At 37.2% G+C, this 13,451-nt stretch overlaps 1 protein-coding gene across 3 annotated transcripts in view; it reads left to right on the forward strand.

Annotated features, from left to right (window-relative positions):
- The window catches only part of PIEZO2 (piezo type mechanosensitive ion channel component 2), a 298,259-nt gene that overhangs the window by 38,430 nt on the left and 246,378 nt on the right, over positions 1 to 13,451 (forward strand). For all 3 annotated transcript variants that reach the window (XM_048289530.1, XM_048289532.1, XM_048289533.1), the window contains exon 2: positions 12,332 to 12,427. In XM_048289530.1, coding sequence (XP_048145487.1) covers positions 12,332 to 12,427 — 96 coding nt within the window. The remainder of the gene's footprint in view (positions 1 to 12,331; positions 12,428 to 13,451) is intronic.

A 13,451-nucleotide genomic window follows, 5' to 3' on the forward strand; every position in this document is an offset into this window, starting at 1 on the left:
TTATCCTTTAAATTTGAACTGGTTTATTGGTGTGGTTTTTTTGGTTTTTTTTTTTTTTTTTTTGGATTGACAAGAATTTGAGGGAAGAGAGTAAGATGAAGGCTTACTTCTATGACTCTGTTAGTTTAGAAGAAGAAAACCACCCAATGGTTTGGAGCTAAGTATGACTTTATTGCATCTATTGATCTTCTTTTTAAAGTTGATACATTATTTTAGTGATACCAGCAGTTCAAATTTAAAGCAACCTGTTGGCTTAAAACATGAGACCCCCCAGGAATGCAAATGTGCCATTTTCTTAAATGGGTATAATCTTGCACTTTTTGTTTTTTGAGTGCCAAAAGTTGATGAGTTTAGTCATAATGCACAGAGGTAAACATAGGTTTCATACAAGATATGGTTGAAAATTCTGAGGCATTGATATTAGATTTGTGATTTCCTGTAAATATGTTCTCACAATTTTTTTTCCTTTCAAATGAAAGGATCTGTGACTACAGGGCCATCCCCCTTTAAAATCCTGTGTAAAGCTGCTAATGAACACATTTGGAGGCAGGTAAGGAGCATTAAGACTGTCATCTTGGAGGGGAGAAACAATTTTGACCTTCTATACTGGGACTGCATCCTTGAACTACTCCTTATCCCTTTACTACTTCCATTTTCTCAAAAAGTGTGGTTGTATTTGGCACATGTTCATTTTTTCATGAAAGGTGTTTAGATGCTGCGGTGCTCAGCACAGTATATTGGGACAAATGGAGTTAGAACTTTTGACTCAGTATATGATGTTTTCAAACAGAAAGTGACACAAATAGTATGGGGAAAACTACCAGAAAAACAATGTGAATATGATTAGGGGAGCAATTCTGCCATTTAGGAGTTTTTGTTTCTTGTGAATAAAAAAATTATTCATTTCAGAGTAAAGTCTTGCTTGTATGTACATCTAGCATCACTTAGGAAGAGAGGCAGTAATAAATTCTTGTGGAGTGGTTGTGTTCTTGGAACTGCAGGTTTAGGTTTGGGAATTTGGGGGTCACTTTGCTGCAAGGCTGTCATGTCAACATGATGAAGTCAAGTAATTTTCTCTGGTTTGGTTTCTTACCTGTATAAACTAGGTAAGGATACTGAGCTTTTTTCCACTCTGAGTAGTCTTATGCACTGAAGTTGTCTGCTCTGAAATGTGCTTGGGTAGTCTGGGTACTATGAAGCCACACTCTATTATTTATTGAGGAGCAATGTTTTTAGGAGTAGACCATGATGCCCTAAACGAAGGACAAATGCTTCTGGTCATGCTCATTATCTGTTCCTTGTTATGTAATCACACTTAACTCCAGCTTGCTTTAGCATATGTTAGTAACGGGGTCCTAACTTATTTATGCTACTGGTTGAGATGATGGTGGGGATTTAGCTGCTAATATGCAAATTATTCTGATCAAAGAGCTGCGAAGGCAGCCTTGGCAATTGTTTGTTTGTTTATAGAGGGTGTGTTTTCTGGTATAATGAAATAACTTGGAAGTTTTAGATTAAAAAAAAATTAAGTTCTCAAAAATTTTTAGTGACCAAAAGCAAGAAAATTATGTAGGAACACTGAATACTCAAAATTAACTATAATGCCACACTGAAGTACTTTATAAGTGGACAGCTAATTGTGAGAGAGGAGGGAATCTTATATGAATGGAAAAAGCAGGAAAAAGTTCACATTTCCAGCATTATTGTCCCGTGATTTCAAACTGAAAAATAGTTTTTATTTTACTTGTTTTTTTTAAAAAAACCAAACAACAAGTAATTTATTTCCATAAATCCTTTTTATAATTATTATTATTACTCCTGCTTTTAGGAGAACTTTCTCTTGCCTCTGTGGTAAATTAACTTTCCAATAACACATTGACAGAACATCATTACTGAGTTAGGTATCTCTCAAGCTTGTAAGTGGCATCTGTTTTTCTTTCTGAAGCTTCATCTTCCCACTTCCATCACTCAAGACCATGTGGCAAGGGATGAAGTTAGTTATTTTTCAAGCATGACAAATAAGAGTACTCCTGACAAACTGACTGGCTGTTGTACATTGGTCTAACTGCTGATGAAGAGAATCATGTGTTTGAACAAACCCCAGCTTTCTACTTATTCTGGCACATTTCTTTTCTGGAGCTATAAACTTCATCCAAGACTAATTCTGGTCAGTTTGCTCATAAAGACCATTTTGAAATCCACGTTTGTGTTCTTAGTTGGTACAAATTTTTTGTCAGTTTACTGACAAAAATACTTTGTTAACCAGATGAAAATTTCTACTAATGGAAGTGCTCATAAATAAAGTCACAAGGATTATGTAAGTCTTTACTGCTGTTATCTTCACTGTGTGTAGAACTCTTGTCTGTAAGGGATCATTGGCTGCCTTTCAGAGATTGTGAAGAAAAACAATTTTTTTTTTTTTTTACTTGAAAGACAGCTTGGTGTTTGTATCTTTCTTAAATTTTCAGGATATGTTTAAATCAAATTTAATGTGCTGTTCACTTAGCTTTAATCCTCCAGGATGTATACTTTGGCTCTTTCTCAAGAACAGATCTTCTGAGATTCTTGGTGGACTCAGTGGACTCATTTCTCCAAATCTGAGATCTTGCTCAATTAAACAGATGCTGGGTTTTTCATTTGCTTTGTTTTTGTTTTATTTTGGTTTTTGTTGAGTGAGATAAGTACAGTATTGCATTTTTGAATGAAGGTTCATTTTGAGACCCTTAACTTTATTGTACCCATCTCCTTGTGTTCAGAACATGCCTAGTAATGACAAGTTTTTGTTCTCTGTCTTCCCCTGCAACAAAAAATCCTTTACTTTGCAATTGGTTAAGTTGAGAGCTCTAGAAGTTCTGTTGTGGTGAACTCAGGACCCTGATTTCCTTCGTGGGATGTGACAGTTTTACTTTTATTCTGGTGGGATGCTGCATAATATTATTTGGTGTCTTCAGGACAGTGGCTTGACTCTAAAGTAATACGTAGTCAGACTTTATATTGAGCCTAGATGTAAACAGATTAGGATTACTAACTGCGTGGGAAGTTTTCTTCAAGTTAAACTTCTTCTTAACTTCCCACATTCAAATATTCTTGGACAAGGACACAATGGTTTGTTTTATAAACATGAAAGAGGTATTAAATCATTTTGAATTTCCAGTCTTGCTCTTAAAATTTGGCTGAGAGCTTATCAAAAGTCTGGGGGAGTTTCTTCAAAACATATTCCAGGGGAAGAAAACATTGCTACGGAAGCTGTACAAAAGAAAATCGATGCATGGAAGAAGGCCTCCCACAAGTACAAGAGCCTGAAGGGAGTGCCACAGATTGCAACTCCTTGAGTGTAGGGAAAGTTTCTTGAGTGACATGTGTAGAAACAGATGCAAATGGGCCCTGTGCCTTTTGGGGAATGTTTCTACTTGAAATAAATGCAAAATTAGGATTTTTTCTTTCTTAAATTACTACATGGAGTAATTACAATAAAATAAGTATTGCCTTGCTGTGTGTAAACTGGACAAGACCATGGTTCTGTTCCAATGGTAGGATTTCTGAATTATGTCTTTCACTCAATACTAGATAAGTGTGGCATTCGAAATTCCCAGTAAGATGCATCTGTCCCAGTAAAACCCTCTTGCAGAGACTATGGTCATATGCATGTGGAATTTCATTGGGAGTCATATGGGTTTAAGTACTACGTCTCCAGAAAAGGCAATCTTAATGATCAAATAACATTTGCCGATTATAAACAGCTTCCTAATATCTCCTTGGGTCCTGTGATTCTTTGAGTCCTTCAGGATCCTTTCCTAGTTCCGAGTTATAAGAAACAGTTTGGAAGACAATTCCTGGCATTCTTAAGTAGATTCCTGTAGTAGATTGACACTTCTTTGCAAGAAAAGAAAGTTACCTAGTGTATTTTCAAGAGAGAGAAATGCACAATTTTTCAAACAAAAAGGGATTTAGTATTTTGTACAAGCAACATCAGTTTGGAATAGGGACATTGCAAGAATGAGGAGCTTGTACCTGCTTTATGCACTTGATGATATCCTGGAGTTACCTATTTTTAAAAATTCTGTTTCCTTTGGTAAACACTGTGGCTTTGTAGCACTGTCTGAAATGCTCCTTCATCATTCCGATTTATAGCTTGCAGTTGCAGTCCTCCGGGTCCTTTTTTTTCAGTGATGGACCAAGAAAGGAAGTTTATCTATCCTTTCCTCTACTGGAATAAATAATGGCAGAGTTTCAAACTCTGCATTCGTATTTGTAACTTCACTAATGACACTCATATTTTTCAGTGTTAACACCTCTCTGATGTTTAATCATGTTTATATTCCTCAGAGGTGTTTATCTGGGTTAGTTTTTTAACTTGTCATTCATCTGACACAGGGTTTTTTGGGACTGATGTCAGGGTAAGCAACAGCTGGCGAAAAAAATTACTTGGGTCTTTCTGCATGTTATGTCAATTGACTTATGGTGATTTATGTGTTTTAAAAGACGATGAGTGTGAATGGTGGTGGGGGAATGGTAACACATGCTGAAATTCACACTTCTAGTTGCTGGAAACATCTGACTGGGTAGCTGTTCCGGGTGTCTGTGGCTTCTTAGCAGCCGTAAATGAAGGTCTCAGTCCCTTTCTGCTCATGGAGGTCTCTCTGTCACCCAACTGTCTCCACATCTGTCCCTGGCTGATGTTGTGTTTAGCAGTAGCACTGTGTGACATTTGATTGTCATCTGTGTTCTGAGTTTGCTGTTATTTTTAGTCTGAGTCTTTACAGGGTTATGCAACTGTAACAGCAGAACCAGACTACTGTCTCCAGATGTCCGAGGAAACAGGAACATGCTTTTCTCATCCTGTGAAAATGAGTGAGGAGCAGAGTTATTTTGTTAGCTCCCAGTTACTTTCCTAGAGAGAGGAGCTTGGAGATAGAAGAGCTGTTGCTGAAGCAAGGGTGAGAATGCAGTGTCCCTTCCACCAGCAGCCAGCTCAGTGGAGGAACAAGAAGACATCTCTTTCCTCTTCTCAGACCAATAAATGAATTTAGTTTCAGTTGCCACTGAAATTGAAATGAGTTATAATGTGAAGCTGATCTTTCTAATGGGAAAAATTATGGATGATGGTGTCCATCATGTTTTTTAATTTGGAAACATTTATATACTTAGTCATGTCAATAAAGTGTATTGACGTGGATTTGCTTGTGAAAGCAGATACACCTTTAAAATACATTCTAAGTGAGGTGATGATTGTGGTATGGTTATACTTGAGGTCTTTTGTTAATTTTCTGTCAAATACAGCTGGGAAGCATAGTTCCTGTTCCTAAGAGCTGAAAGAAGGAGGCAAACAAGGTGTTTTGTCTTCTCCTCCTTCTGCACTTGAGTCCCAGACAATATTTGCCACAAAGTTAAAATCTGTTCCAGTTGTTTTCTGATGGGGAGAGAGCTTACTAAAACTGCTGCTCAGAGAAATAAAGGAAAGGCAAGAAAAATCAAAGGAAAAATAAATCCCCAAACCCTTTGAAAAGTGTTCACTGTCCAGCAGTTATCTCTCCTTATGAATGCTGACTGGTGAAAAAATGTGATTGTAGAAGTGCTGACATGAACTAAAAGCATCCTATTTATCTTTTTATCAAAGCATTCATGTTTTTGGATTTTTTTATCCAGAAGAGAAAAGTTTTCTCTCTGGGTGTAGTGCACAGAGCATCCCTGTGTTGAAATTTTGGCTCAGGAGCAGGGTGGGGAGTGGTGTGTGTTAGCACAGCATTATCAGCAGAGCTGTTGGATGTGGAGGGAGTATTGGCTGATGCAGGAGGGAACTTGTCCTGAGCAGTTCTGTGTGGTTCTGCACTGCACACCAGAGGCTATGACCATTATTTTGCTCTAAAGGGACGGTAAGACTACATGCACTTCACTTAACTGTCTTGCATAGCAGTGCATAATTCCAATCTCATCTGTCCCAAGTGTTATTTTAAGTACAATTACTCAGAAGTGAGACCAAAGCTATGCCAGGACTCAACCCTTTCTTCTGAATTACAGTAAGTAAAAATAAAGGTCACATCTGTGAGCTAAAAATCCCTGGGCACTATGCCTATCAGACACTTGATATTAAGAGATATAGTTTTGGAAGAGGAATATTTTCGGTCACTATCACAACTTTATTCCTTCAAGTAGGTTGTTTACAGCATAACTAATTTTGCAATGTGTGGCAGTTTTTTAATTGTTATTGTACAGAATCTTGGAGGCAAAATTTGTGAAACAAATTTTGTATTTCTGAAACAGAAATTTAGAAGTATGAAGTGTTAGAAGTTATAAAAAATAGCAATTTATAGAAGAAGCCTTTATTTTTCAGAAATGGTAATGCATATTTCTGATCAAGTGAACTTAATTTTTAATCTTCTTGGGGTTTTTATTTCTACTGCATTTGGTTAGTAATGGCTATGTCAGGTAAAAGTGAGAAATCCTCAGAAACAAGATTTGCACTTGTGACTCTTGACTTGAAAAGGGGATGTGAGGTTGCTTCCCACTTTGTACCTCAACAGTTGTTGGCTCATGAAATTATAGTGGAGATGAGAACAACTGGTCCATCATCTTTCTGGGAGATTCAGCTCTGTAGGTATTTAATACTGGGTCATTTTTTCCTGCCAACAGTGAATGAGCTTAACTTTTTACTACATTAGTTTGTAAATCAGTGCTCATAGATAGCAGAGCAAGCATTGTACAGCCTTCTGGGTCTTTGTTTCAGTGTGAGATTAGGCAGGCTTTCTTCTCAAGGACACCTCTGCCTCTGGGGGCAGAGGCATCAGGAATTGTAAGGAAATACTGGAAGGCAGTTTGCTGCTGTTTAACTATATTGCTACGATGCACGTTTGTGAGTTTTGGTTAAAGAATGCTGCATGAATGAATCTTTAGGAAAAGGAGAAGAAATTCTGGTTCCATTTCTTCTCACATTTGGTGGCTGATACCAAGAGTGTTACTGGAAATTAAAGAGTTTTAAACATAAAGGCTTTATGCAGAACAGAAATAAACCAGACTTTTCTCACCAGTCTTGAACTCTCTACTCTGTATCACATTGTTAGAAATACTTATCTGGCTGGATAATGGGAGGTTGGTTTTATTTGTTGTTGTTGGTTTATTTTGAATTTTTTTTAACTCTCTTTCCTTGAAAAAAGTAATTTATTTTCAGTAGTTCTTATTCTGTAGAATTTAAATTGCCTTACCTCTTTTACTTACATTACTAAGCTCTTGTATAGTTCATATAGTCCTTCAAGGAACAGTGTAGGGCTCCATTCAGGGTTTTTGTGGTTTTCGCTGCAGCTTTTGTACAGTTTTGCTATAATAGGCAAAAGTCCTTCATGAAGATGTTTAAGCCATAAATTATAACATTTCAGCCTCTGACAGAAGGCTGAGTACATATGGTCTAATGCTGGACCTACTTGCCTTGGTCAGGCAGTTCTTGGTGTCCAGTAAGATGAACAGAGGTAAAAAAGCCTAACCAAGAAACAAAAAGCCCCTAAACTTCCCCATTTTTGAATATTCCAAAGAATGTGAGAACTGGCCCATAAATGTCTTACTCGAGGACAGCACAAGTGGAAAGGCCTAAAGAATCATGACATTGGGACAGTGCCTTATTGATAAGAGGAATCTTGACTGTACATCTTCCTGGAAGAGTGGACTGTTTATGACACACAGTCATGGATTGTCATGTAGAACACCTTGGTTTGGAGGAGGAGATAGATTTTTTTTTTTTTCCTTTTTTTTTTTCTTTTCCCCCAGCACTTAACTTCTTAGGCTGAGCTTTTGTACCAGAAGCTTTTCATCTGGGGTATGTACCAGTGTCTCATTCATGTTGTACCTAGTAGCAAAGGCTGTCATCTGAAGCCTGTTTTAGTCAGCTGATTGTGTGGTAATTGGTTTTTTTTTCAGAATACTGAGGATATAATTGATATTAACAATGGGATAATTAGGAAAAATTACAGCATTACAGGCAGGAATCTGGTGCTGAGTTCTCCTGGCTTTGAGAGTTGGATACTTGGCCCTCCTGCAGACTGAGAAGTTTCAAAGATCATTCAGCTGCTGATTTCTTTTCCCTTCTGTGTTTTGGTCTCTTGCTCTCAGAGATTTATTTCACATCAGCTGGGTATAAGAATGAGTGAGCAACATCACCTCTGTCTTTCAGCCAACAACCCTTGCCCATTCAGGGTTAGACATTTTTTTCAGCAGCACTTTTTCCAATTAAAATTTTCACTGAATGTTTTTGGTTTTTTTTTTCTCAGAAAAATAAGCATGAAAGTTAGACCAAATTTTAGTCTAAAGGTACCAATTTTAAAGAATGTCACTGCATAGCTTTCTTAATAATCCTGCAGCTGTAAAGTCGTTAAAACAGGATGCAAACACCATGCAATATCCTGCTGAAAGTAGAAGACACATTACTTCAGCATAGTTGGCTGAATTAATTCCTTCTCATGCTAAAGCACACAAGAGTCTGGATAGGCTAGCACTAAGAAGGATATGTAATATTCTCAAACCTACAGTAGAAATATGTGAAATATGTGGAAAAGATGTTTTTACATAGTTCTTGAACAGAAAAGAGTATAACAAGCAATACATTATTCTGTTAACATTAATGACAGTGCTTTTTTACTAAAATAAATTCAGAAATAGTGAGTGGATGGCTAATTCTGTCTTCACCTTCCTTCTTGTTTTCTGTTGTCGTTGCTTTTGACAGAATTCTAGCTTGCAAATGAGGAGTCAGTAGCCTCTTGGTACTATGCCTGCACTCTAGAAGGCTGTTTTTTTGAACATGTAGTTTCCACTTCTGAATTAAATACTCTTAAAATTTTTGTAGAATAAAACTAAACACATCTTTTATGAGGCTGTTTTTTTCCCTCTTCTTTCCAAGTTTAAGCTTATTGCAGATTTCTTTATTGCCCCTCACTTTGCTCTCCAGTATTTTTTATTTAACAGGTAAACCACTGATTCTATACAAATTATTCTCTTTAAATGGAGGAAAGAAAACTGTTGGTATAAATATGAAATAATAATATGTAACAACTGTTAGAAATATTACATGTAGAAACATGATGTGTCTCTGAAGCAGTATTAGGTTTCTTCAAAGGCCTTCTACTCTGGCTAGGATAAAACAATGAAAAATAAAATCTAGAAGGACAAGGTTACATAATGTCATGTGATATCTGATTTTCTGGGGTTTTTTTAAGATTCCTTTTTAATTTTGTATGGCACATACTGTACATATCTGTCTTAAGAATGAATTAACTTTTTTATCTGGAAATCAATCAGGCCACTGCTGTGAAAGATAAAAATTATTAAAGGTTTGCACAACTCCTTTTATGCTTGAGACATTAAAACTGAAATATTTAAAATAATCACTTATGAATGGAGAATCAGTCTTACATGTCATGAAGTGCTCTTTTCTTGCTGTCTAAGGGAAGGTGCTTTAAAGTACTTCAAGTGATACAAAATAAAAGCTAATTTGCTTCTAATGCTGTGTATTAATAGCTCTGCTTTCTATGTCTTTTCCCAATTGTGTATTATTGCTATCATTGGACTGTGAACAACAGCAGAACTTCAGAGGTAAAAATCACATTTCTGGAGTTTTCTTAATAGACACTGTTAGAAAACATGGTGAGACATGAGGTTTAAAAAAAGCCTGAAGAGCAGAAAATGTGTATAGACTTTGCATGTATGGTGTATTTTCCATTTGAAGCCTTTTTGTGCAGTGTTTGTTTTAGCCCATCCTTTTGAAACTAAGAAACTAAAGGGTATTCTGTATGCTTTATATGAATAAATACATAAGGGAAGGTTTGAATGGAGATGTAATTTCTGTTAATAGTTCAGTTTATGTAGCAGTAGAGGAAAAATAAAGCTTTTGAGTACACAGCTCTAGGAATAGAAACCAGTAAATTTTGAGGTAAATATAGTTCCAGAATAATTCCTCTGAAATTAATTTTGCTAATCGATTAGAAAATTTTGAGAAGAGGTAACAAGCCTAAAATGCTAAAATTACATTACATTACATTACAAAATGAATTTTGATACTGCAAACTGACCAATGTATCCAAAATACCCAGAAATTTCTATACCACATGGTTTGCCAAGAAACTCATCTTTATAGGTGCTTTTTCTGTTGATGGAATTCCATTGATCTTAAATGGGACTTTCCATTTTGTTATGGATATTTGTGTACAGCTTCTTCTGAAGAAAGAGACCTTTGTGAATACCAGAGGGAGTGCAGAGGGTGGGTTCATTTGCTTTTTTGGATCATCTTTTGTTGTTGCATCAGTAACAAACTGAAGCTGGTTTTATGCTCTGCAACTTGTTCTACATAGTTTTGAGTGTCAGAACTGAGGAATATGTATGTTTGACAAATAATGATGTAGAGTAGTGCATATATGTGAAATCAGTGCAGCTGCTGTTTCCTAAACTTCTATCTTGCTGAAATTATATTCATTTACTCTTGCATGTTAGCTTCATAAGGCACTCATCTCTCCAGAAACATATACTAGATGAGTGGAGATAAACACAAAATAAAAATACTGGAGTAGTTGCAGTAGGGAATAATAAAATGTTGCAGCTAGGTTTTGGAGGGTTTAATTCATAATTCTGAGAAACCTATTTCTATTACTCTTGCAACTGCTTAAATAAATAGAGGTTTTCCAAGCAATGTCTAGTCAAGTTTGCTGGAGGAGGCTTTGATCTAAATAGAGGTTCTAAATATTTGACATAGACTTGTTAGCAAGACATTCAGTGACTTCCAGCTAATGAAGGAGGCCATCTAAAGCACACAGTTGCTGTTTTCTATCTTTGTACTGGGAAGCTGAGGGCTGGGTGCTCTACAGGAAGTGCAGCAAGCTTAGTCCTCAAGAAAGAAGAAAATAAGCATAATACTGCACTGTAAGTAAGCTGTTTAACACAATTAAAATCTAGTTGACACAATCCCAAAAATAACTGAATAATAGTATTATCTGCTAATGCTATTATTCTGCTACCAGAATGACTGAGTACATTGGTCCTTCCCATTGAAATGGAAAAGCCCTCAGGCTGTAGAACAGCCTTAAACCACTATCGTACCTCTTCATATGAATGCCAAAGAACTTGTTCCCACCCCAAATTAAACTTGAAAAAAACCCCATAACCCCAAAAAGTTGATTTATGGATTTGTCCTGATATTAGGAGTGTCCTCTTTGCCATTCTTTCCAAGAAGGCCACTAATGGCCGTTGTACATCCTGTGCTCCTCTGTAGAGCACCCTGAGAGTAGGTGCATAATAGCAGGGCTGACTCCTCCTTCTCAAGTACATTGACTTTAGAGCTCTGATAATTGCTTGCAGAATTCCCCGTGGGATAGGTCCTATTTACTGTCTTGCAGGTTTTTTATAGTTACAAGTGTAGGTGTAAGTCTTCAGTTGGCCTTTAAAGGCTGCGGCGATAAGGAAAGTTTAGTAAATGACAAGAACAATTCTTACAGGAAAATGACAAGCTGCTCTTAAGGATTCTGGATTTTGCTCAGAAAAACCCTCTATCAAGCTTTGGTGGATTTTGTAGTCTTCGACAGATTTTTGGAAGGCTGATGGCAGAATCATATCAATTCAGAAATAGAGCATGGATGCTTCTTATCCTTCCTTCTTGCTGGGCACCCATAAATTTCACACTCTTCTTGGCCAAGCTGCAGATGCAGAGTGTATATCCAGAGTTTTCTATCAAGGCTATTAAGGAAATAAATCAGTTATTCAAAACATTGGCTAATTTGGGAAGCAGAAGTCATAGCTATTGTATGGATTTGCTAATAGAGAGACCTTGTAGTTTTGTATTTATAATTAAAGTGGACAGATGCGGTGAGGATGAGGACGGATTACTGCATAACTTATTAGCTCATTCCCACTATTGTCTCCATGAACTTTCAGAAAGTGGTGTCTGGAGAAACTTCTTTTCTTTTGGAATACATGTTTCTGGCAGGACTAAATATGTATCTGTTTTCCAAAACCAAGTTGTTTTGGATTTATCTGAGAAGATTTCATTGGTACAAATCTCCCTCACTGGGGATATTTAAGAACCATCTTGATGCAATCCTGTGCAATGTGCTGTGGGATGATCCTGCTTGAACAGGGAGATGGGGCCAGATGACTCAGTGTGGTCCTTCCTAACTTGACCCAGTCTGTGAGTCTAAGATTTACTTCAAGCATGAAGTTGAATATTTGTGTAAAAGTGGTTTAAATAAGTGGTCAAAAGTTGACAAGGTAAATCATAAACTCAAGTGGAAATGCTTTGTACCATTGAATTTGATTTTGTCAGGCTGATTAAGTAATGTGTTGTTTTTCTTTTCTCTCGTTGCAGCCTGTGCTTTCCGTTACAATGGGCTCTCCTTTGTCTACCTCATCTACCTCCTGCTCATTCCTCTGTTTTCAGAACCCACAAAAGCAACGATGCAAGGTGAGAAGTTCATTGCTTCATTCTTCAGAAATGTCTGTGATGGACAGAGTACTTGCAAAAGCTTTGGTGTAGTAGAAGGTGAAGTCCTGAGCATTTCCCCCTCATTAAGTGATCTAACTTGTAATACATACTGTACATTCCCTGATGCTGTAGTTTCACAATATTCTGGCTTCGGTGCTGAAGGACTTCCAACCATGCTTGCCCCAAATTGCATCAGGGCCATCTGATAGCACTACTGGGCATTCCTTTTTATGGCATTATTTCCTCTGGAATACTGACATGGGCTGGGTGAAAAATGAGCTTTCAGAACCCTCCCAAAGCTGTTCTATCATAGATTGTTCCCCAGGTCTGGATTTGTCTTTAATTATGAGAATTAAATTTGATGTCAAATTTTTCATTCAATTGTATTTTAGGTACTTATTTAAACAACTGTCATCCTGGCATTGTACCACTGCCTTAGTAAAAAGAACTCGAAGGGCTTGCTGTTAGAGATGACAAATAAATACATCAGGCATTCAAGCATTTATGTATCACAGACAGAGGTGTGGCATTCTGCCTTGTCTACAGCAAGAATGTAATGCTTCTGAAAGAGGTTCTGTACAGGCTTGCACAGTTGTTTACATATTTTAAGTTATAATGCTTTGATTGGTATAGAATCATAGAATGCTTAGGGTTGGAAGGCACCTTAAAGATCATCTGGTTCCATGGGCAGGAGTGCCAGTCCCTAGATCAGGTTGCTCAGGGCCCTATCTAAGCTGGCCTTGAACACTTCCAGGGATGGGGCATCCACAACTTCTCTGGACACCCTGTTCCAGTGTTCTTCTGAGTAAAGAATTTCTTCCTAACATCTAATCCAAACCTGCCCTCTTTCAGTTTAAAACCATTGCCTGTTGTCCCATTACTATCTGTCTGCATAAAAAGTCCCTATTCCTCCTTTTTATAATCCCTCCTTTCTATAAGCCCCCTTAAAGTACTGGTAGGCTGCAATGAGGTCTCCCTGGAGCCCTCTCTTCTCCAGGCTGAG

The sequence above is a fragment of the Corvus hawaiiensis genome, chromosome 30 (assembly GCF_020740725.1).
Source record: "Corvus hawaiiensis isolate bCorHaw1 chromosome 30, bCorHaw1.pri.cur, whole genome shotgun sequence".
NCBI lineage: Eukaryota > Metazoa > Chordata > Aves > Passeriformes > Corvidae > Corvus > Corvus hawaiiensis.